This window comes from Phacochoerus africanus, chromosome 6 (genome assembly GCF_016906955.1).
Source record: "Phacochoerus africanus isolate WHEZ1 chromosome 6, ROS_Pafr_v1, whole genome shotgun sequence".
NCBI lineage: Eukaryota > Metazoa > Chordata > Mammalia > Artiodactyla > Suidae > Phacochoerus > Phacochoerus africanus.
The window spans coordinates 14,643,634-14,669,672 of NC_062549.1; the positions used below are offsets into that span (position 1 = coordinate 14,643,634).

Sequence of the window (26,039 nt, forward strand, 5' to 3'; positions counted from 1 at the left end):
CCATAATGATGAAGACATCATTATACGTTTATCCAAACCCGCAGAATGTACACCACCACGAGTGAGCTGTAATGTAAACTCTGGACTTTGAGTGATTATAATGTGTCAGTGGAATTTCATCAACTGTATCAAATGCACAATTCTGGGTGCGGGGGCACATTAAATGGGAGCATACGGCACAAATGTCTTCTCCCTCAATTTTGCTATGAACTATAAACTGTTCTAAAAACTATGAACTGCTCTGAAAAAATTCTTCTTTAAAAATTGAAGAAAAAAAAAAAGATCTATGTAGGTAGGTACTGAGTCAGGATGTAAACTGTGTCTGTCGTGAGCAGCAATCCAAGGCTGGAAGCCTTTACAGAGGCATAAACAGGGCCTGCCATATTCCTGCTCCACTGCCTACAAAGCCCTGCATGATCTGGCAGCTGCCTACCTCTCCAGTCTTCATCCCAAGCCACTCTCCTTTGCCCATTGCCCAATACTTCCTGGCTCCACTGGTCTCCTCAGTTTGTTGAATAAAATAGCAAACATTTACATAGTACTTGCTACATACCAGGAACTATTCTGAGTGCTTCAAGTTTATGAATTCAATTAAACCTCTTAATAACCCACAAGACAAGGATTCTAAATGTGCCCATTTCACAGATGAGGACATTAGTACACAGGAGGTGCAGTAACTTAGCCAAGGTTATACAGCTTTTCAACTGCCTGAGCTGCTATTCAAACCAAGGCAATCTAGTGCCAGATCAATGGTGGTTAATAACTACACCGTACTGCCCCCCCACATGCCAAGCAATCTTCTTCTCAACCATAGCCTGGGCCTATTTGGTACTCTGATCCTGAAGAGTAGACAGTTGATCTGTCTTATTCAACCACTACATCCTTGGTACCCAGTACAGAACACTTCATACAAAGCATACAGCAAACAGGTATCTCCTAAATCAGGAGAACTTAAAAAGCATTGGTTTAAGGGGTGAATGAAGCTTAAATAAGAGGCTCTATAACAGCTATACCCTATGCACTCTACAAATGACAGTTCCCTTCACCTTTCAGTAATTCCATGCCCTCACTCTAGTCTTCCAATCTTGAACTTTTTTTTTTTTTTTTTGCTTTTTGGGGCTGCACCTACGGCATATGGAGATTCCCAAGGTAGGGGTCAAATTGGAGCTACAGCTGCTGGCCTACACCAGGGCTCACAGCAACACTGGATCCCCATCCCACTGAGCGAGGCCAGGGATTGAACCTGCAACCTCATGGTTCCTAGTCTGATTCATTTCCACTGCGCCACAACAGGAACTCCCCAGTCTTTAACTCTAACCATTAGAACTTAGCCACTTCATAATATCTCACTAAGGTTACTTCTTATCTCCTCATGCTACTAAATGCTTATTTCCTCTTTTGCTCTCATTTGCATGCAAATTTGTCGGTAAGGGAGTACAGTAACTTTTATAGGACAGTTATAGGACAGTCTAAAGTGTAGAGTGTTTGCTTACACCACGCGACTCCTAAGAATCACCAGAAACTTACCTTCAAGACCAAGGTCTTTAAGGACATGACAACCGCCTGGCTGCAAATATTCTCCGAGTATCCTGTCAGGCTCTTTTAAATCTCTCTCAATTACTGTCACCTTTCTCCCATCTCTGGACAGCACCGCCGCCAAAGCAGAGCCAAGTACACCAGATCCCACGATGATAATTTCTGGATCATTCTGAGAAGGTATCAATGGAGAGGCAGCTGCTCCTACTAAGGTTGTTTCTGAAATATTGGATCCCTTTTTGCCCTGTTTAAAAAAAAAAGGTGAATTATGTAGCCATATCTGTAATCTAAATCATACTACTATATAGACAAACTGGACTTTTACATCTTAGGTTAAAAACTACACCCTAGGAGTTCCCGTCATGGCACAATGGTTAACGAATCCGACTAGGAACCATGAGGTTGCGAGTTCGATCCCTGGCCTTGCTCAGTGGGTTAAGGATCCAGCATTGCCATGAGCTGTGGTGTAGGTCGCAGATGTGGCTTGGATCCCACATTGCTGTGACTGTGGCATAGGCTGGTGGCTACAGCTCCAATTCGACCCCTAGCCTGGGAATCTCCATATGCCAAGCGGCCCTAGAAAAGGCAGAAAGACCAAAAAAAAAAAAAAAAGAAAGAAAATACACCCTAAACATTATCGAACCAGATGAACTGTTAGATTTTTGTTTGTTTTTTTGTTTTTTGGCTGCGCATGCAGAAGTTCCTGGGCCAGGAATTGAACCTGTGCCACAGCAGTGACAACGCTGGATCCTTAACTGCTAGGACCACCAGAGAACTCCCTGAACTTTTACGTTTTTAAATCCAGATCAGGAGTTCCCGTCATGGCGCAGAGGTTAACGAATCCGACTAGGAACCGTGAGGCTGCGGGTTCGGTCCCTGCCCTTGCTCAGTGGGTTAACGATCCGGCGTTGCCGTCAGCTGTGGTGTAGGTCGCAGATGTGGCTCGGATCCCGCGTTGCTGTGGCTCTAGCGTAGGCCAGTGGCTACAGCTCTGATTGGACCCATAGCCTGGGAACCTCCATATGCCGCGAGAGCGGCCCAAGAAATAGCAAAAAGACAAAAAAAAAATAAATAAATAAATAAATAAATCCAGATCATATATTAAAAAAAAACCAATGATATCAAAATATTGGTACAACGAAAATGTATAATAATATCCCAATAAAATTAAATAATTAAATAATCATCCAGATGTATTTAGAAATCCACAGTAGGCCAAATACAAAAAAAATGTTTACGAGGGGCTTCAAGGACTTACAGGGAACATTCTATCATTACTCAAGCCTTCAACTACATAATGAGCATCTATTGGATGCAAATCATGTATAACTTCTGATAGGACTTCACGTTGCAAACTATTCAGCACCTTTTAGATATTTCCTCTATTCACCTCTATTTTCTCCCTCTGGATTTTCATCTGAAAAATCTCTCAATCTAAAATCACTGTTATAATAACAAAAAGACTGTCAAATCCTGGCTATTGACCTATTAGTTGAGATTTAAATTAAAATACCAGAAGAATAACTCATTCTGTTCCTTGGGAATTCTACCTGTTCACAATTTTGGTTGTTAACACCTAAGGACACATTTCACTCATCCCTTCCCTTTTCCCCCCATCCAGATACACTTATGAGAGCCTGGTCAAACAAGTGGTCCTCCAGTTGAGGAATAAGGACAAACATTAAACTTTTCACCAGTTGGGCTGAGAGTAAAAACCTTAACTTTGATTATAAGACAATGAAAAAGCCCGGTTTAGAGAGATTTTCTGCCCATCGGGAAACAGTGCCTAGGATTTTTTTTAGGAATAATTCAATGCTATAATAAGAATTTTTTTCTTGGTATGTGGATTCACAAATATGAGTTGTAAGAAACCATCTTCCTTTGGTTCTCTGACCTTAATGATTAAGATAGGACTAAATGCTATTCTGAAGGGGTTTATTCGTTTTTGGTTTGTTTTGTTTTTTTGCTTTTTTAGGGCCACATCCATGGCATGTGGAGGTCCTAGGCTAGGGTCGAATGGGAGCTCTACCTGCTGGACTACGACACAGCCACAGCAACACCGGATCCTTAGTCCCCTGAGCAAGGCCAGGAATCGAACCTGTGACCTCATGGCTCCTAGTCAGATTGTTTCCACTGTGCCAGGAACTCGTGAAGGAGTTTTAATAAAAGACTTCAGGCAAAAAGGAAGGAGATAAAATCTAAAATCCTTTAGAATCTTAATTCTCTGTGGAATCTAAGATACATCCAGATTACATAACGGATTGGAGCCATGTCCATTCTGCTTCTTATTTCTCCTAGAGAAATTACCTTTTAACAATAGAGTCTACTCTTCCTAACAATATTTTTTTCTTTTCTTTCCTTCTTTTTTTTTTTTTTTGCCACAACATGCAACAGCTTGATGTAGGATCTCAGTTCTCAGACCAAGGATTGAACCCAGGCCACAGCTGTGGAAGCGCCAAGTCCTAATACTAGACCACTAGGGAATTCCCTCTAACAGTATTCCTTAATGGCCAGAAAGGACTATATTTGAATTATTGTCCTGGGTGCAAGATAAGCCCCTGTTGGGAGTTCCCGTCGTGGCTCAGCAGAAACGAATCCGACTAGGAACCATGAGATTTGGGGTTCCATCCCTGGCCTCGCTCAGTGGGTTAAGGATCCGGCATTGCTGTGAGCTGTGGTGTAGGTTGCAGACATGGCTCAGATCTGGTGTTGCTGTGGCTGTGGTGTAGCCAGGCAGCTGCAGCTCCAATTCTGACCCCTAGCCTGGGAACCTCCATATGTTGCGGGTGTGGCCCTAAAAAAAAAAAAAAAGGTACGCCCCTTTTGTCATCTTAGCCATTTTTTATTCATTTTTCCTCCTAATTTTTGCTGAATACACACATGCACCATCCTGGAAAGGGAACTCTGGAGCAAGTTACATCTTTCAGAGCCTGACCAGAAGATGAAGAGCTAACGGGAACTTGGTGCTCAACAGTCTATGAATCCCGGGTATTTAGGAAATAAGCAGAGGCATTCACAAAGCAGAGCCTATACTGACTGCTGGTAATCCAATTTGCTACTCCCAAACTTCTCTACTCAACGTAGTGGCATTCCAGCCACCTGGGCTAGTGCTCAGCGACCCTGAGGGACACTATCTCAGGCAACACCACCAAACATTTCAAATTGAAAACCAAAGATTCCCTCTTCCTCCTTCCCCGTTCTTCCAACCCACACCTGCCCTATCCCTGAATTCAACACTACTCCAAAGCTTCCTGACAGATGGCGACTAACTTTAGAGTAATATTAGTAGCCACCATTTATTAGACAGTCATGAAGCAGGCATTTTGCAGACATTAAATCATTCAGTTCCCTAACTACCAGCAAGGCTAGTCCGTGCCCATCTACTAGAAGAGGTAACTGATCCTTACAGAAACTAAGCAATTTGCCAAAGATCTCACAGCCCAGAACTAGTGAAGCAAAAACTTTGACATCAAGCCCTCTCTTCTGAAAACCATGCAAATCCGTATGGCAGATATAGACAAAGCCTGTGGATCCAGAACCCTCAAAGAGTGAATTACGTTGCAGGCCACACTGTCACCACTGTCCCTTACTTGGCCTCCTGCTGTAGTCCCTTACCCATACTCCTGCTTCCTTTCTTGTACTTCAATCCATTCTGCACGCAGCAACTGGAATGCTCTCTTTAAAAAAGTAAAAGTCATGGTGGAAGATAACATAAGAAAGGGAATGTATATGATATGTATGACTGGGTCACTTTGCTGTACAGTAGAAATGGCACGACATTGTAAGTCAATTCTACTTCAATAAAACTTTTAAAAAAAATTTTTTAAAAAGTAAAAATCACTGTTCTCCAAGGAAGATATACAGATGGTCACAGGCACATGAAAAAATGCTCAACATCACTGATTATAAGAGAAATGCAAATCAAAACTACCATGAGATACCACCTCACACCAGTCAGAATGGCCATCATTAATAAATCCACAAATATCAAGCGCTGGAGGGGGTGTGGAGAAAAGGGAACCCTCCTGCACTGCTGGTGGGAATGTAAACTGGTACAGCCACTATGGAGAACAGTTTGGAGATACCTTAGAAATCTATACAGAGAACTTCCATATGACCCCGCAATCCCACTCTTGGCATCTATCCGGACAAAACTCTACTTAAAAGAGACACATGCACCCGCATGTTCATTGCAGCACTATTCACAATAGCCAGGACATGGAAACAACCCAAATGTCCATCAACAGATGATTGGATTCGGAAGATGTGGTATATATACACAACAGAATACTACTCAGCCATAAAAAAGAACGACATAATGCCATTTGCAGCAACATGGAAGGAACTAGAGACTCTCATACTGAGTGAAATGAGTCAGAAGACAAAGACAAATACCATATGATATTACTTATAACTGGAATCTAATATACAGCACAAATGAACTTTTCCGCAGAAAAGAAAATCATGGACTTGGAGAATAGACTTGTGGCTGCCAGGGGAGAGAGGGAGGGAATGGGAGGGATCAGGAGCTTGGGGTTATCAGATACAACTTGTGGTGGATTTACAAGGAGATCCTGCTGAGCAGCATGGAGAACTATGTCTACACACTTATATTGCAACAGAACAAAGGGTGGGGGAAAAAAATGTATACATGTAAGATAACTTGGTCTCCATGCTGTACAGGGGGAAAAAATTAAAATAATAAAACAAGGAAAAAAATAAAAATAAAATATAAATAAATAAATAAATAAGTAAAAATCAGGAGTTCCTGTTGTGGCTCAGTGGTTAACGAATCTGACTAGGAACCATGAGGTTACGGGTTCCATCCCTGACCTTGCTCAGTGGGTTAAGGATCCGGCATTGCCATGAGCTGTGGTGTAGGTTGCAGATGCGGCTCGGATCCCGAGTTGCTGTGGCTGTGGTGTAGGCTGGTGGCTACAGCTCTGATTAGACCCCTAGCCTGGGAACCTCCATATGCCGCTGGTGTAGCCCTAGAAAAGGCAAAAAGACCAAAAAAAAAAAAAAAAAGACCGGCCTTTGATTTAGGAACTGGACTGAACTGCAAACATCAACTAGTCACTCACAATGCAATCCTTACCCAAGGATAATATAACAAACTTTTTTCTTCTCCAATCACAGAAAGTGATTCTGCTCTAGAGATTCCAACATTTCCTTATCTAGGGATTTCCTAGGGATTCAAATATTTCCTTTCACCTCTCATAATCAAATCAACGTCCATAATCAAATCGATTTCATTTAGCATGGGCTCCACCAACTGCTAAATGAAACAAAGGTTTTCAATCAAGCCAAAGAGCATCAAAGATGTCGCCAAGGAACAGTCAAGAGCTTAAAACCCCAACTGTATATAAGAAATCACACCAGAGTATCTAACCAACTGCCTTTGGCCCTTTAAATTGCAATATTTACATTTGAGCGACCCCGATCCGGATTTTAACATTAGACCCTCACCCATTCGCCCACTCTGAATTCAACCTACCCTCCTAGACCCAAGCTGCTCTTTCTTTTCTGAACCAGTGGGGGATTTGGCCCAGAAGAAACCAATTAAAGGCAAGGCTGACAGAATATCCGAGAAGACGGCGAACTGGGAGCCGCTCTGCTGGCGCCCGAGGAGGGCCCCATTCCGGTAGCGACAACGGTAGGACAGCACCAGCCCCAGCGACAGGAATACCAGCACGCCCAGCAAGAGCTCCTTGTTGGCCAGAGAGACGAAGTCCCCGCATTTCTTATAAAAATAAGTGAAGGTGGCAATGCCGAGAAAGGTCCACATGGTTTAAAGGCTTCTTCGGTGACACCGGGTCAACGGTGAGATCCTCTTTTTTTTTCCTGGTTAAAGTTTTGGTGCTTAGATGTTCTCCCCAAAATATGTTGTCCAAAAAAAGCGCGGGGAACCGGCCAAAGTCCAATAAACACAGTCACAGGATTACAATTCAAATCAGACTAATTTACAAAATCATTAAAAAAGTAAAAAGTACTTGAAGAGGAGTAAGTTGTCCCGGATTTAAAAAGCTGTATTTAAAAATCAGCTGCTCCAACAGCTCCCGATCAGGCTCTCCTCTTTTAAGCAATCCGTGTGTTTACTTTTTTTTGAGGAGGGAGGCGGGCCTTAGGGGTTACTGTGGATGAGGTCCTAAATTTTGATGTTGGCCTTTCGTCTGTAAAATTTCTCTTCTCTCCCACCAGCAGCAGATGCCCTTTCAGAAGAGGAACAGGGTGACAAGTATCTTGCGCTGGGAAAAACGCGGCCGCGCCACCTCCGACAGCGACGGTCCAGCGTGGGCGGAAAGCGCGAGGGCTGCCGGCGGCGCGGAGTGAGTACCTCTCTTCCCTGGGACCGCCAAGCTCGGGGGAACCACAGGTCTGCTTTCTCCCACCAAAGACGACCTCGGACTCGAGACTGCAGCTCCAGCGCTGGGAAGCGCAGCCCCCACCTCGAGACCTCTACCAGCCCCGGAACCTTCCAGCCGCCGAACGGCAGTTTCCAGAGCGCTCCCCTCAAAAGGCGGCGGCGGCCCCCCACGGCTTCCTCACCAGCATCCCTCGTGGACCGCAGCTGCCCTCCCAACGCTGCGCCCCAGCGGTAACCAGAACAACCGCCTGGTGCCCTTGATGGTTACCGGACCCAGAGCGCCTTAGAGGCGGCTGGGCTCCGCCCTGGCTAGGGACCGGAGGGGGCCCCGCCCACCGTCACCGCCCTTCGCTGTGGCCAGCCAATGAGGACGCGCACCTCGCGGTAGGCCGAGATGGCGCTATGCCGCGTTTGGCCAATCGCAGGCGGCACGGCCCCCGCTGTGATTCCCGGACAGGCGCTAGAACTACGTTGCGTGGTGTGAGGTGGGGAGGCGTGCGAATGGACCCCGCTGCCGAGTGGGAGGGTGGTAAGGTGCTGGCTGGCTCCGGAGGGAGTGGGAGTGGAGTAGGTTATGCCCCGAGTATCGTGGCCCCAGCCGCTGGGAGGTGGAGCTGGTTCCGAGGAAACCCCTGCCGGGAGGTCCGCCACCCTCTGTCTAAACATCTCCATTCATTCCGCGAGGTTTTGTGGACCGCTTACTACGTGCCAGGCCCAGGTTTCACAGAGATGAAGTAGGCCAGCCTTTCTGTCCTGTGCCAGCTGTGTATAGGTGATGGTAGAAGGAGCTACAGGTGCGTGGATAAGGTGACATTCAAGCTGAATCTGGAAGAAGGAGTAGGCAGGTGTTTGCCGGAGAAAGAAAGGAGAGGATGTGCCAGGTGTTCGCTTAAATCACCCCAAATTGTTAGGCAGCTGTGAACGTGTTAATGTGCCAGGGCTAGGGCTAGAGGTCCACTGATGCATGTAGCCTCTGTTCTCTCAAGATCAGAAATGGGGAGAGGGGTGCAGAGCAAAGAAGTAAACTAAACCGAGGTGTGTCATAAGTGCCCTGGGTAGGTATTTCCTGTCGTGACTCAGTGGAAACCAGTCTAAGATCTGGCACCTGTAACTCTCATTTGACCCCTAGCCTGGGAACCTCCATATGCTGCAGGTGCTGCCCTAAACAGCAAAAAAAAAAAAAAGAAAAAAAAACAAAAGGCCTCTGAGCAAGTTACATGAATTGCTCCAGGAAAAGCATTCCAGAAGAAACAGTAAAAGTGTGTAAGAGTCTCAGGGTGAGAGGTGGATCCTCCTTATTACGAAAAGATGAACTGTCCCAAAATTTATTGAGGCCTAAGACCCGTGCCTTTGCTACCTTATTGTAACCCTGGCCTGCCTATTTGAAACTCTAAGACTAATGTACAAATCCCTTCTGCCATTTGGAGCACAGCTGAATTGTCACCTCTTCTACCAAGTCTCCATTGATCCCTACCAAGTCACATAGTAATTTATTCATACCTTATTGTCCCAATCTCTGACTAAACATTAATGGTTATTACTCCACTGGTTCCTATGTTCTGCCAGAGAAGGATCTGTGTCTGATAAATCAGTCACCCACAGCATCTAGCACAACATTCTGTATTTAATTCATCCTCCATAAGGATTAAATGAATGAATGATGAATGACAATGTTGTAGTGGGAAGACCAGGTGATTGGAATCAGGAGACCTAGATTCTGGCTGCCACGAACCAGCTTAATGACCTTGGACAAGTCAAAAGTCAGGCAACTTCTGGAGGGAGAGTTAACAATGTCTTCATGAAATCTAAAGTTCCTTGCACTCCTGTACCAGAGAGTTTCTTGAGTTTATGAAAGGGTGACACTTGTTATCATTTTTCACCCCCAATATTGTTTTATCTGCTAATGAAATAATTATGTGTCAAAACACTTTTACAGGCATCGTTCATAGTCAAAACCACCTTAATTTTCAAAATAACAAATATGAAACTCTTTTTGTCTTTTTGCCTTTTCTAGGGCTGCTCCCATGGTATATGGAGGGTCCCAGGCTAGGGGTCTAATCGGAGCTATAGCTGCTGGCCTACGCCAGATCCACAGGAACATGGGATCTGAGCCGTGTCTGCAACCTACACCACAGCTCACGGCAACGCCGGATCCTTAACCCACTGAGCAAGGCCAGGGACCGAACCCACAACCTCAAGGTTCCTAGTCGGATTCATTAACCACTGTGCCACGACGGGAACTCCAACAAATATGAAACTTAAAGAGGTTAGATGTCTTGGCCAAATCACAGCTTATAAGTGATACAACCAAAAGTTAAACTCCTGGTCTCCAACTCATGTGTTCCCACAATACTCTTAATTATCAATAGCTGCTTTAAACTTTCTTCCATTATAAAAGCAAGACTTTGGTTCTTTCCCTGACAACATTTCTCATGGGTATCAGCAAATTCAGCTGTTTGAAATCTACATTAAATTAAAAACAACTCAAGAAAAGGAAATCAATTTAATGTGTGGGAAATAGACTTTCTGAAGATAATTCTTCAGTAAACTGCTTGTTGGTATCTGTGAGTTCCTATATGCTAAAACGGCAGAAGGCTGGGTCAGCTGACTCTTATAGAAAAGAATACATTATCACCAGAATGATTGTTACTTTTTTTTTTTTTGGTCTTTTTGCCTTTTCTAGGGCCGTTCCCGCAACATATGGAGATTCCCAGGCTAGGGGTCCAGTTGAAGCCGTAGCCACTGGCCTACACCAGAGCCACAGCAACGCAGGATCTGAGCCGCATCTGCAACCTGCACCACAGCTTATAGCAACGCCGGATACCCGACTGACTGAGCAAGGCCAGGGATTGAACCTGCAACCTCATGGTTCCTAGTCGGATTCATTAACCACTGCCCCACGACAGGAACTCCCAGAATGATTGTTACTTGATTACCCTGTACTAGAGATTATCATAAGAGGATTTTTTTTTCTTATTATTAAGTAGATAAACTTTTCATCTCCTGAAAAGTCCTTTTCTTCATGTGTTCACCATCCAAGATCCACTTCTGAATTTGTGGCAAAAAGAGAACTTGTGATATCTAGCATTGGGCACGTTCTGAATGCCTGTACTGTCTGTTTAGCTTCACCCGAGGCATGCAGAAGTTCTGGGGCCAGGGATCAAACCCAAGCCACGGCAGTAACAATGCTAGATCCTTAACCCAGTGCACCACCAGGGTACTCTATGCCTGTTCTTTCTGAACCAAATTAAATGCTATATAACCATAATTTCAGTATGTCTGAATCTTGGCCTGGCTGCACTCATTCGAAAACAAAAATTTGTCACTCAAACTCGAAGCAAAGGCAATGAAATAGGACACAAAATCACCCACTTGCTGGCAGAAAGAAATTATACCTTCATAATCACGGCAAGAGATGTCAGCTTTATGGTATGGGCAGCATTCCAATTTTTTTTTTTCATATGTTAGCTAATTTTATCCTCACAAGCACACTAGCAGGCAGGTACTCTTTTTAGCCCCATTTTACAGACAAGGAAACAGGTACAGTAACAGTCACATTTAGTAGCAGAGATAGTCACACTTAGTAGCAGAGACTGAATCCAAGCCCAGGAAATCTAATAAGAATGCATTTTTTTTTCTCCTTTATTTAAAGTAAAGATTTGGTTAAGGATCCAGCGTTGCCCTGAGCTGTGGTGTAGGTCGCAGGCAGCTTGGATCTTGTGTTGCTGTGGCTGTGGCGTAGGCTGGCAGCTGTAGCTCTGATTCAACTCCCCTAGCCCAGGAATCTCCATATGCCACATGTGCGGCCCTAAAAAATAAATAAATATCCAGTTAACATTTAAAGCAAACAAAAGGCACATTTGCTCTTCATTCCATTGTTTAATCACCTCTGTAGTCTCTCTTGTGGTCATTTGGCCCGACCGGTTTAAACTTGTGCCTTTTCAAGTGCTATTCTCAATGCAGGAAATTCTCAATTCAAGTGCTGTTCTCAATGCAGGAAACACCTTTCCCTTCTTTCTTCTCCTATCCATTCTCGAAGACACAGCTTAATTATCATCTCTTTCTCTTCAAGTTTTCATAACTCCACCACTTTGTCATAGCAGTCCCCAATTTGTATTACAATTACTCACTTATATATACCTTTACTGAGTCAGCTCTTAAAGCAAGGAGTATGTCTTATTCACAGTTGTATACTCAGCAGCTGGTAGATAGTAAGCATTTTTCAAGGTATCAAATACAACTTTTCCTTTCTTCATTTTATTCCTTTTTGGTGGGGGGTTACCAAACTGAGCAATTTTCTTTTCACTGATGTTGTGATTAGAAACACATTAGGTCAAAACTTTTCATGCTCATGTGGAAAGAAACATAATGTCGTTCCTATCAAAGGGAATCTTGGTTACTCCGTGTTGCTCCAGTTTCAGGCTGAACTGCCCCGAGACCCACTTCCTCTTTCCCTCTTTTCCCAGCAACAATTTGTTTCAGCTAGCCAACCAGGAAGAATGTGTGTCTTGACCTGACCAATGGGAAGGGGACAGGTACATCACCCTCGTTAGGAATAAATAGGGAGGGTCTTTTCTTCTTTGCACGCACTTTTTGAGCACCTGCGCCCTTCTGCAGAAGTAAAGAGCCTTGTCGAGATCTCCCTGTGTTCGTGTGTCTCATTTTTCAACACTGACGACCCAAGCCATGTCCCCAACACTCACCATTCACCTCGTCCCAAAAGACTTAACACCGCTCATTTAATTATTACAAATCCTCTCAGCTCCTAGGTAATCTTTTGCAGATTCTAGTTGCAAGGGATGGAGCCAATGATATTCATTTGGAACTTTGTTTTCATTTTCTTTTTCTCCTTGAACACCACTCATAAAGCCATAATTAGAGTATACATCAATACAATGCAATGTTATAAATATCAGTGTCCACTTTGTGTCAGGCACTGTGGTTAGTGTGGGGAGTAAACACAGAGCAGATTCAGTACCTGTCACTTCAGAGTTTGGGGTTTAGTGAAGAAGACAACAGCAAACAGGTAATTAAAGATGTCATATGTGTCCCCAAAAGGCAAGTACATGTTGTTCTGGAGGGTAAGATAGAAAATAAGCCTAGGGGTCAAGGAAGGTCTAACAGAGGAAGTTACTTTTAAGCTGACGTTTGAACGGTAGAAGTAACCAGGCATAACCTCTAACTGTTAATGGCAATGACTGCACCTTACATTTATTTTCTCCTTTTTCCCACCCGTGTGTTTGTTTTTTCCTCTTAGAAAAACACTAATGGATTAGAGGGTTGGAACTGCCATATGCATGCTATTGAATATGGACTGGATGATCAACGGGGACCTGCTGTATAGACCAGGGAACTACTCAATATTCTGTAATAAATGCCGTGGGAAAAGAACCTGGAAAAAAAGATGTGTGTATAACTGAATTACTTTGTTGTACAGCAGAAACTATCATGATATTGTAAATCAACAATAATTCAAAAAAACTCAAAAGCAAAAACACTAGTGCTTGCAGGTGACAATGCAAGTGTTTCGCTGAATGGCTGATGGCAGGATGGAAAAGATGAGGATTCTATTCTTCTGATTCTTCTGCTTAATATCTTCATAAGCCTCCATTCTGCTTTGTCCTAATATCAATTTTATTTTATTTTATTTTTTGCAGATATAATTCCCTTATAATTAATACTTGCTAGAAAATGGAGAATGACATCATTTACAATTATATCAACATTCACGAAGGCTGATTATCACAGGCAAAAAGGGTGTACTATGACCACAAAACATCTTTTCATAATTCCCAAATAGCTTTATCTTTCAGCTATAAAGGTCAGTTACCAAAGCCGAACTTGTTCCTAACAAGCAGAATTTTATGTCCCTTCAAAGAGTCTCTTACATCTTTCCGGGCTTATTCATTTGCAGACAGGAGTAGAAACGGTAACCAGGCTCTTCATATCATGCGTTCACACGTGATGCCCACTCTTCATTTGCTGTCCAATTTCTTCTTCTTTTTTTTTTTTTTTTGGTCTTTTTGCCATTTCTTGGGCCACTCCTGCAGCATATGGAGGTTCCCAGGCTAGGGGCAGAATCGGAGCTGTAGCCACTGGCCTATGCCAGAGCCACAGCAACGCCAGATCTGAGCCCCATCTGCAACCGACACCACAGCTCATGGCAACGCTGGATCCTTAACGCACTGAGCAAGGCCAAGGATCGAACCTGCAACCTCATGGTTCCTAGTCGGATTCATTAACCACTGCTCCACGACGGGAACTCCTGCTGTCCAATTTCTTTAAGATAAAAGGAGTGACTCGCAGCAGGGCCACATAGATGAGGAAGTTCCCTGTGGAGGAGATCACATCCTCACGCATCTTCCGTTTCATCTCCTCAGGGTCCAGTTTCGGCGCGAGGCCCTCTATCCGGAACATCGCGGCTCTGCCTCACGAATTCCAGTGGTCGTGCTCTGCAATTCTCAGCTTCTGTGGGGCACCAGAACTCTCAATATCAATTTTAGAAACAATGGGATCCTCATCCATTTGCCAAACCTGAATTTACTCTGGTCTCTTAGATTTGGGGTGCACTTCATTCTCTGAATCAGGTGGCAATAAGTATCAAACTAATCTAGCCAGTTCTTTCCTCAGCCACTCTTCCTCTTGATACTTCCAGGCTTTGGGCAACTCCTTAGTTCTTAGAGCAGCTTCTAGTGACATCTACTGGAATTTTGCCTAGGACTACATAAGGGAAAAAAAACCCGAGCAGTTCTTTTTTTATTATTGAATTCTAATTCACGTATAATGTTAGTTTCAGTTGTACAATCAAATGAGTTGATATTTTAGAACTATGAAATGATCACCGTAGTAAGTCATTATTATCTTTCACCATACAAAGTACAATATTTTTTTTTCTTTTTATAGCCACACTTGCAGCATGTGGAAATTCCTGAGCTAGGGGTCGAATGGGAGCTGCAACTGGGGCCTACACCACAGTCATGGAAACACTGGATCTGAACCACATCAGCGACCTATGCCACAGCTTATGGCAATGCTAGATCCCTAACCCACTAGCAAGACTAGAGCTCGAACCTGCCTCCTCACAGAGACAACATCAGGTCCTTAACCTGCTGAGCCACAATGGGAACTCCTGCAATATTATTGAACTATATTCCCTGTGCTTTATCTTGCATCCCCATGACTTAATTATTTCATACCTGGAAGTCAGTACCTCTTAATCTCCTTCACCTATTTCATCTGCCTCCCAGCCCCCCATGCCCTGCAACCACCAAAGCTTTCTCTCTGAGTCTGTTTATGTTTTGTTTGTTAGAGTTTACATGTAACTGAAATCATACAGTATTTGTTTTCCTCTTTCTGACTTACAACCATTCCCTGGAGATACTGTGGGTTCAGCTCCAGACCGCCAATAAAGCAAATACCACAATAAAAGAAGACACAGGGATTTTTTGGTTTCCCAGTGCATATAAAAGTTATATTTACACTATACTCTAGTCCAATAGGTGTGTAATAGCATTAAGTCTTAAAAAATACATATTTTAATTTAAAAAGACCTCATTGCTAAAAAGGCTAACCATTATCTAAGCCTTCAGCGAGTTGCAGTCTCTTTGTAGTAGTAACATCAAACATCATAGATATGTTCATCAGAGATGACTGCAAACATTCGACATTCAATTAGTAAAAAATGTAGTTATCTGTGAAACACAACAGAGCGAAGCACAATAAAATGAGATCTGCCTGTATTTCACTTAACATAATAGCCTCCAGATCCATCTGGAAAATGAAAACACTAATTGAAATGGTATATAAATGGCATATAAACACTAAATGAAAAGGTATACATACCCCTGTGTTCACTGCAGCACTATTACAATAGCCAAGATATGGAAGCAACCTAAGTGGCTGCTGACAGATGAATGGGTAAAGAAGATGTGGTGTATATACATATAGTTTATATAGTATATATGATACATAACTATTATATAGTATATGTAATAAATATTACTCATTAAAAAAAAAAAAAACTTGCCGTTTGCAACAATTCCAAGGACTTGAGGAACCTCTTGATCTCCTGCACAGATGTGCCCAGCTTCTGAGCAATCTCTTTGATCATGAAAACCAAAATGACTTCAAGAAAGGTTGAAGCACTTCTCCTGTTCAGGTAAAAAAAAAAAAAAAAAACCTGAAGAAAGTGTTTTTATTTTCTTTGGCTAAATACATAGGCATGGAATTTCTGGATAGCATAGCAGTTTACAGAGAACCTCCATACTATTTTCCATAGTGGCAATATCAACTTGTGTTCCCTTTTCTCCATATCTTCAACACTTGTCTCTTGTTTTTTTTATGATAGCCATTCTAACCAGTGTGAGGGGATATCTTATTGTGGTTTTGATTTGCGTTTCCCTGAAGATTAGTGATGCTGGGCATCTTTTCACATGCCTGCTGGCCATTTGTATGTGTCTTTGGAAAATGTCTATTCATGTCCTCTGTCCCTTTTTTTTTTTTTTTTGTCTTTTTGCCATTTCTTGGGCCGCTCCTGCGGCATGTGGAGGTTCCCAGGCTAGTGGTCTAATCCAGGCTGTTGCCAATGGCCTACGCCACAGCCACAGCAACACCAGATCTGAGCCACGTCTGTGACCTACACCACAGCTCACTGCAATGCCGGATCCTTAACCCACTGAGCCAGGCCAGGGATCGAACCCACAACCTCATGGTTCCTAGTGGGATTCGCTAACCACTGCGCCACGACGGGAACGCCCTCTGTCCATTTCTTAAAATCTTGTTTGTTTCATTTTGATGTTGAGAAGTGTTAGCTCTGTGTATTTTGGATATAAACCCCTTATCGAATATATCATTTGCAAATATCTTCTCCCATTCAAGAGTTTGCCTTTTTTGTTGTTAATGGTGGTGGTTTCCTTTTCTATGCAAATGCTTTTTAGTTTGATTTAGTTCCATTTGTTTATTTTTATTTTTGTGGTCCTTGCTTGAGGGAACATATTTTAAAGAAATATTAAGACAATGTCAAAGAGATTACTGCCTAGGTTTCCTTCATAGAGTTTTATGGTTTCAGGTCATATGTTTAAGTCTTTAATCTGTTTTGGGGTTTTTTTTGTTTGTTGTTGTTGTTTGCATATGTTGTAACAAAGATATCCAGTTTCATTCTTTTGCATGTAGCAGTCCTGCTTTCCCAACACCATTTATCAAAAAGACTATCTTTTCCCTCTTGTATATTAGTATCCTTGAATCCTTTATCATAGATTAATTGACCACATAAGCAGGCATTTTTTTCTGGACACTATTCTGTTTCACTGATCTATGTGCCTGTACCATTCTGTTTTTGATTACTATAGCTTTGTAGTATAGTTTCAGATCTGGTCTGGGAGCATGATACTGCCAGCTTTTTGTTGTTGTTGTTAGGGCTGTACCCACAGCATATGGAAGATCCCAGGCTAGGGGTTAAATTGAAACTGCAGCCACTAGCCACAACCATGCCTTTGACCTACACCACAGCGCATGGCAACACTGGATCCTTAACCCACCTGAGTGAGGCAAGAGATGGAACCCACATCCTCATGGATACTAGTCAGGTTTGTTACTGCTGAGCCACAACGGGAACTCTGCCAGCTTTGTTCTACTTTCTCAAGATTGCTTTGGCTATTTGAGCTCTTTTGTGGTTCCACACAGATTATTTGTTCTAGTACTATGAAAAATGCCTTTGGTATTTTGAAAGGGATTACACTGAATTTGTAGATTGCTTTGGGTAGTATGGGCATTTTAACAATATTGATTCTTCCAATCCATGAGCGTGATATATCTTTCCATTTATTTGTGTTGTCTTTAATTTCTTTCCTCAATTCTTATAGTTTTCAGAGCATAGGCCTTTCACTTCCTTGGTTAAATTTATTCCTAGGTATAGAGTTCCCGTCATGGTGTAGAGGAAACGAATCTGACTAGGAACCATGAGGTTGAGGGTGCAATCCCTGGCCTCACTCAGTGGGTTAAGGATCTGGCATTGCCATGAGCTACAGTGTAGACTGCAGACATGGCTCGATCTGGCATTGCTGTGGCTCTGGCGTATGCTGGCAGCAACAGCTCCGATTAGACCCCTAGCCTGGGAACCTCCATGTGCCGTGGGTGTGACCCTAAAAAGACAAAAAAAAAAAAATTATTCCCAAGTATTTTATTCTGATACAGTTATAAATGCGACTATTTTCTTAATTTCTCTGGTTGTTATTAGTGCATAGAAATGCAATAAATTTCAGTTTATTAATATTGTACCCTGCAACTTTACCAAATTCATGTATTAGTTCTAATAGATTTTGGTGGGGGTCTTTAGGGTTTTCTATATATAGTCTTACATCTTCTGTAAATAGTGACAGATTTACTTTTTCCTTTCCAATTCAGATGCTTTTTTTTCTTGCCTAAATGCTGTGGCGAGGACTTCCAACACTATGTTGAATAAATGTGGTGAGCATGGGCATTCTTGTCTCATTCCTGATCTTAAAGCTTTCAGCTTTTCACTGTTGAGCATGTTAGCTGTGCGTTTGTCATATATGGCCTTTATTATGTTGAGGTATTTTCCCTCTAAATCCACTTTGTTGAGTTTTTTCAAATGCTTTTTCTGCGTCTATTGAGGTGATCACATGCTTTTTATCCCTTGTTTTGTTAATGTGATGTATCATGTTGATTGATTTGTGGGTGTTAAGTCATCTTTGCATCGCTGGGATCAATCAACTTGGTATAAGATCTTTTTAAGGTATGATTGAATTTGGTTTGCTAATATTTGGTCGAGGATTTTGGCATCTGTGTTCATCAGGGATATTAGCCTATAATTTTTTTTTGTTATGTCTTTTTCTTGTTTTGGCATCAGGGTAATTCTTGTCTCATAATATGAGTTTGGACGTATTTTTTCCCTGTCAATTTTTCAGAACAATTTGAGAAGGATAGATATTAGATTTTCAATTAGCTCTTCTTTAAATGTTTGGTTTCAATTTCATTACTAGTAATTTGTCTATTAAGATTTTTTTTTAATTAACTAATTTTTTTTTTAGGGCTGTGCCCACGGTGTATGGAAGTTCCCAGGCTAGGGGTCAAATTGGAGCTACAGCTGCAGGCCTATACTACGGCTCATAGCAACGCCAGATCCTTGGCCCACTGAGTGAGGCTAGGCATCAAACCTGCATCCTCATGGGTACTAGTTGGCTTTGTTTCTGTTGCACAATGGGATCTCGAAGATTTTCTGTTTCTTCTATTTCTTCATGATTCAGTCTTGGAAGATTGTATATTTCCAGAAAATTTATCCATTTCTTCTTTGTTGTCTAATTTGTTGGTATATAATTGTTCAACATATTCTCTATAATCCTTTGTATTTCTGTGGTATTGATTATAATTTCTCTGTATTCATTTCTGATTTTAGTTGGGTTTTTTTTTTTTTCTTGATCAGTCTGTCTAAAGATTTGTTGATTTTGTTCATCTCAAAGAACCAACTCTTAGTTTTATTGATCTTTTCTATTGTCTTATTAAGTCTCTATTTCATTTATTTCCACTCTGATCTTTACTTTCTCCTTAAATACACTAACTTTAGGCTTTGCTTGTTCTTATTCCTGTTCCTTTAATGTAAATTTAGACTGAGATTTTCCTTGTTTCTTGAGGTGGGCCTGTATTGCTATGAACTTCTCTTAGAACTGCTTTTGCTGTGTCCCATAGATTTCAGAAATTTAGGTTTCCATTTTCATTTGTCTCAAGGTATTTTTATTAAATTTCCTCTTTGATTTCTTTGTTGACACATGGATTGTTTAGTAGCATGTTGTTTAGTCTCCAAATATTTGTGAGTTTCTTTTTCCAGTTTTCATCTTATAATTGATTTCTAGTTTCATAACTCCAAGTAGTTCTTAAAACATTTCAACCCACAGTGACTTTCAGCCAATCCTAATCCAAGACAGGGTAAGAGGGAGGAAAGAAAAAAAAAAAGGAGAAAGATTATCCACATCCAAATAAGCTGCCTTTTTAAAAAGTTTTCAGGGAGTTCCCTTGTGGCTCAGCAGTAATGAACCCAGCTAGTATCCATGAAGATGTGAGTTCAATCCCTGGCCTCACTCAGAGGGTTAAGGATCTGGCATTGTCATGACCTGTAATGTAGGTTGCAGATGTGGCTCAGATCCTTCATTGCTATGGCTGTGGCATAGGCCAGCAGCTGCAGCTCCCATTTTTAGCCCAGGAACTTCCATATGCCACAGATGCAGCCCTAAAAAAAAAAAAAAAAAAAGAGAGAGAGAGAGATTTTCATCATTTAAAAATATTTGTCTCAAGTTACATGTTTATCTCCCCCATTACCTCCATAAAGTGTTTTTAAAAATTATTTCATTGGGCTAATTTAAATTGATAAACATTTCTGAAGAGCAATTAAGTAATAGGCCTTAAAAACTTTTACGCTCTTTGACTCAATAATCTCACTGTTAGGAATTGACTCTAAGGAAATAATTAGAGATGAACACTGAGATTTCTATAACAACAAAAAGCAAAAAAGCAAAACCAAACAATCACAACCACTATACCAAACAAAACAAAAAAACCCCTTATTCACAATGTTATTATTGTGTTATTTTTAATAGCAAACTATGTGAAACAATATAAACATCCAACATCAGAACAATTAAATTGTTCTTTTAAATAATGGTATATCATAAAATGGTACATCATTCAGTGTAATGCTATGAAGCCATTAAAAACCTCATAATAATTAAAAACAATCAGTTGACAAACGATATAGATACACCATATTATCCATTTAAAAAATATTCAGATACATGCTCAGAAAGAGAGGTTACTGGGAAAGATCCCAGAGGAGTTCCCCTCGTGGCTCAGTGGTTAGCAAATCTGACTAGGAACCATGAGGTTGTGGGTTTGATCCCTGGCCTCGCTCAGTGGGTTAAGGATCTGGTGTTGCCCTGAGCTGTGGTGTAGGTCGCAGATGCAGCTCGGACCCTGCATTGCTGTGGCTGTGGTGTAGGCCAGCAGCTACAGCTCCGATTAGATCCCTAGCCTGGGAACCTCCGTATGCTGTGGGTGTGGCCCTAGAAAAGACAAAAAAAAAAAAAAAGACCCCAGAACTTTTGTGGTGAGTGATCTCTGGAGAAAATGATTATGGATCATTTTGATTTCGGTCTTCAAAATTTTATGTATTTTCTACTTACACTTATTTGTGTATTTTACATTTAGCAAGCATTACTTCAATGATCAGAAAGTAAGCTATTTTTTCCTTTTGTCTTTTTTTTTTTTTTTTTGCTTTTTGCTTTTTAGGTCTGCACCCACGGCATATTGAGGTTCCCAGTATAGGGTCAAATCAGAGCTACAGCTACTGGCCTACCCCACAGCCACAGCAATGCCAGATCTGAGCTGTGTCTGTGACCTACACCACAGCTCACGACAATGCCAGATCCTTAACCCACTAAGCAAGGCCAGAGCTAGAACCTGCATCCTCATGGATGCTAGTCAGATTCGTTTCCACTGAGCCACAATAGGAACTCCCTAGAAAGTAAGCTATTTTTAAGGGGAATTTTTTTTCACCTGTGTTTCTTAGTCCCAACTAATATTTTCTTTAATCAATGTATCCATATGACAGCATGGCTCAAATAAAAAAAAATTTTAAAAAACCACAATTATTTTTAAACCAAAACTTCTACTTCATCCCTTGCTGTGTCAAATCCTAGAATATCTACTGATTTTACCAGTCAGGCGATGTTAAATCAACAACCTAGCTGTCTTAGCACCCACCAGCTACTTCAGCTTCTAAGTGACTACGTGTTCACAATGTAATGATTACCAAGATCCTGTTTTCATCTCTTGCCTTTCTAACCAAGCGCTGGGACCACCCCTAGCCTTGACTTCATTCCTACTCCACTGGAAGGGGAAGGAGGAAGAAGGAAGGGGAATAAAGTGTAGAAAAAGCCTAAGGTTGGGTTAGAATCTGGAAGGACAAGGCAGGAGCAGTAAAAGAGAGCAAAAATGAAATAAAAGAGACAGGGGAGAGTCATTCTTAAACAGACAAGGCAGTAGTTGCCCAAACATCTGCCATATTACAATAACGAGCGGCTACATCATTAGCCTACACACTCAGCCTGCTACATTCCTAGTCCTGCCCCTTCACGTTCGTGGACAAAATGACTGCACCATTTTAGTGGCTCCAGGAGACACAAGTCTCTGAGCCTAACCTTCAAAGATAATCTAAAGACCCATGGTTGTCTAGAGCCACTTTATGATGGTAATAATAGCTAGCATGAACGGCTAGGTATTAGCAATGCTAAGCACGTTGTGTACATTTTCTCACTGAACCTCACAACGAACCCATGAACTAAGTATTCTTCGTATCATTACTTCAGAAACCTAGTAGTAATCAATCCAAGAAATGATTAAGCATTTCTGTGCCTAGGGCCTCTCTGGCAACATTATGAGCAAATGAGAGTGAACAGGGAAGGAAAATATTATTTCCTTCACACCTATAAACTGCCAAGTATCTCACCGTATTCACTGCTTACCAAATTTTACAAGGTAAGGACATAGTACAAAGCTAGTAAGTGACTGAAACAACTTCTGAGCCTCTACTAGGCAGTCTGAATCACAAGCCCAGGGCCTTACCTCCATAGGATTCTGAACAACTGGCACATTTCAGGGTCCTCTTGCATCAGTGTAAGAATAGAACACCCAGCCTTCCAGGGCAGTCGCTTTCATTTCCAAGCCAGCCAAGCTTCTATGAATTAGACAAGTAATTATGTTACAGGGGCCTGGGAGGACACTGAGACTAGACAGCCTAATCCAGCAGACTTCATCCACTGGGGAGCACCCCTCAACCAAAACCAATAAACCCTTCACACCCCAGGCTTTGCGATTACAAAAGTGAAACCCGTTCTCTGCACTCAAGTTGAGAGTCCAGTAGAAACCATACCTGGAAGGACACACTCTTGGATGTTAGCATAAAACATATAAGCACTGGGAACTATGTCTAGTCACTTATGATGGAGCATGATAACGCGAGGAAAAAAATGTATACATGTTATGTGTAACTGGGTCACCATGCTGTACAGTAGAAAATTGGCAGAACACTGTAAACCAGCTATAATGGAAAAAAATAAAAATCATTATATATAAAATACATAAATAAATAAAGTATAAGGACATGACACCTACTCAGTAACTACTGAGACCACGATGTGCAAAGAAAAGCACTGTTAAGCTTCACTGTTAAGCTTATGTTTTCAGAGCAAACCTAACCCACTTTAATCTATACTCACCTCTAGCTCCTCAGATTATCAGATGATTAAATCTGAAGATGGAGGATGCAGTATATGCATAGTTTAAGATTTGGCAAGGAGAGTCATCTGAAAAGTGGCACATTTTTCTTTTGGTCTATCCTTACATCTGTCCCTCCCACTGTCCTTTGACCTCTGCTAAACACGTATTAGATATCAGGTAAATTTTGTTAAATGAAATGATTACGCCGCTGGAAAGGAAATCACACCAACTCAATTAAAAATAAGTGAATAAAAGGCAAGGAGTTTTGTCATTACCGTGATTTCAGAAACTGAGACTGGGACAGGTAAATAAGGGGCTACAGTCACAGACCAGACTCCACTACCTCTCACCATCAATGAGGAAATTTCTACACACGAAGGAGAAGGCCCACGGGGTAGACTTCATCCACTGGGGATTACCCCTATGGTTCACAAGGATGGAAACAAACCTTTATCTCAGGTACTATAACAAAGACTTACGTTTGCATACCTTCTGGTAGGCTATAAAGTAGCTAGGGAATGAATTCCCTGCTATATTTGTGAATATATGTATTAACATGAATTTTCTCATTTCACTGCAGGGGGAAAAAAAAAAAAAGCCCCATACTTTGAGTAGGAAAAAATGAATACAAAATTAAAAAGAAACTATGAAACAACTCACTTGTAAATCAGAACGCTTTATTTTTTTCAGGTGCTGAATCCTTTGTGCTGGCAAGAAAAATAAAGAATATAGAACATTTACTTCTGAAGCAAAATAATATTTGCTGATAAAGAAAGGGAGGCAAAGGCATCAAATAGGATTAAATTTGACTATGTTAAACTCTCCATCATAAGTGACAAATCTCTCTTCTGTTTTCCTAATTTTCAATCCAAAGACACAATAATTCTTTGTTTTTTTTTTCAATTTTCAGGGCCGCACCCGTGGTATATGGAGGTTCCCAGGCTAGGGATCAAATCGGAGCTACAGTTGCTGGCCTACACCACAGCCACAGCAACACAGGATCCCTAACCCACTGAGCGACACCAGGGATTGAACCCGTGTCTTCATGGTTTCTAGTCGGATTCGTCTCCACTGCGCCGCGACAGGAACTCCAAGACACAATAATTCTTGCCAAATTGTTTTATTAACAGAGCCCATCTTAAACCATCTAAAATGTGAACGACTATGTTCCTATAGACATCAAGGTTTGTGAAACAGGTTTTACATAATTGTGGGAAGTAGTAAAACATAGTGTAGGAATGTAAGGACATAAATTGTACCAGTTGTTAATCTCTTCAGAGGCAAATTAGCTGAAAGTTAATTTGCTATTTTGTTCTTTCTTAACTTAAACCGAATCCCTTTTTTCATGAACAACAAAAAATTCAATACACTGAATCAAATAAAAGGGTTTACAACAGGCTGCAAACTTAAAACACACTAAAGTCTTGTGTTTTTATAATACCTTATTCCTCAGGGTTTCTGAGGTTGGTCATAAAGAATCCATAAGTAGGAAAGTCTGGGGCTGTATTGCTGCTTCTGAAAATGTAAGGACATTTTTCAATTTGTTTCAATGAATCATAACCAACTACCATTTATTTAGACCCGTTCTATTTCACGCACTGTGCTGGCTGCTTTGCAAACATTTATTTAATCCTTACTGAAACCCTGCAAGCCAGGCATTCTCTCTGAGTGGTTACTTTCCACACATAATGGGATCAACGACTGTTCCCTACCCCATCAGTTATTGCCTTGCAACGGATCATTAATCAAACTCTTAGTTTTCTGTGATTAAAAAAAAAAATACTGTAAACACTTATCCTCAGATATTACGGTTTAAGACAATTTGGGTAATACTAAGGACATACATGGTAAAAGGATGCTTAGGCAAGAGTCACATAAAAGCCAGTGATGCCCAATAATGTTCTCCCCCTTTCCAGAAGCAGAAAATCATCCCAGACTTCTTTAATACCTTCATTTATTTTGTGGCTGCGCCTGTGGCATGCAGTTCCCAGGTCAGGGATCTAACTCACACCACAGCAGTGACGCAGGCCACAGCAGTGACAACACTGGATCCCTAACCTGCTGAGCCACGAGGGAACTCCTGCGAATACCTTTCATTGTTAGCTTTTGCTTCATTTTAAAATTCTGTAACAGTGTAAAAGATGCAATTGCCTTGCCAGTATCAGGTACAACACTATCACCAAAGAAATACTCCCTGTGCAATTCAGTCACCCACCAGCTATCAGTAGCCCTTTGCAGCAGCTGTAATTGGTCCCTTCTGGGTCCTAATGCATCTTTACCTATTCTTCATAAAATAAATTTTGACTCCAAAAATGAGATGAAACCCTGTGCAAGTCCTAACCTTCTTACACATCTACCTTTTTCACTGGCAGGAAAAACGGAGGTGGGGGACAGGAAATATCGTAATACTTTACGAAGCACCATTCTCACTGGAGAGACGAGCAGGGAAGATGACATCTCACTTATGAGATCCACACAGCATCTAAGTCAAGGGGCAAAAGAAAACTGCCAAGACCAGAACTAAGGGATCTTGGGCTCCAATGGGAAACTGTCCCTGGACACTGGCTCAGACTCAGTGAGTTATTTATTAGAAAAAGAAAACACTTTCTGATCTGATGAGGTATTATATAATAGGAAGACTGAGGGAAAAGGACCACTGGACAAAAAAAAATTTTTTTTTAAACAATTCGAGAATCCTACTTCCGAATCTGGTTTTGGCCAAGACAATGGGATCATATCACTAGATAACTGAGATGGCGGAACATAAAACATACAATCTTTTTTTTTTGTTGTCTTTTTGGGGCCAAACCTGTGGCATATGGAGGTTCCCAGGCTAGGGGTCTAATCGGAG

At 41.6% G+C, this 26,039-nt stretch overlaps 2 protein-coding genes and 1 long non-coding RNA gene across 3 annotated transcripts in view; all 3 read right to left on the reverse strand.

Moving 5' to 3' along the window:
- The window catches only part of SQLE (squalene epoxidase), a 33,275-nt gene extending 25,058 nt beyond the window's left edge, over nt 1-8,217 (reverse strand). The window contains exons 1-2 of the mRNA XM_047783265.1: nt 7,034-8,217; nt 1,528-1,780 (exon numbers count right to left, since the gene is read on the reverse strand). Of these exons, the coding sequence (XP_047639221.1) occupies nt 1,528-1,780; nt 7,034-7,324 (544 nt within the window). The 5' untranslated portion in view covers nt 7,325-8,217. The remainder of the gene's footprint in view (nt 1-1,527; nt 1,781-7,033) is intronic.
- Nucleotides 8,218-14,124: 5,907 nt separating this feature from the next.
- On the reverse strand, nt 14,125-14,618 carry LOC125129036 (mitochondrial import receptor subunit TOM5 homolog). The gene has a single exon (XM_047783275.1). It carries the CDS (start codon nt 14,318-14,320, stop codon nt 14,129-14,131), a length of 192 nt encoding a protein of 63 aa, XP_047639231.1. The 5' UTR covers nt 14,321-14,618; the 3' UTR covers nt 14,125-14,128.
- Nucleotides 14,619-15,935: 1,317 nt separating this feature from the next.
- Nucleotides 15,936-23,878, reverse strand: LOC125129037 (uncharacterized). Its single transcript, XR_007135400.1, has 3 exons — nt 23,849-23,878; nt 22,535-22,646; nt 15,936-16,053 (listed from the first exon to the last, which is right to left on the reverse strand). It is a non-coding gene; the product is annotated as an uncharacterized LOC125129037 (long non-coding RNA).
- Between the last annotated feature and the right edge of the window lie 2,161 nt (nt 23,879-26,039).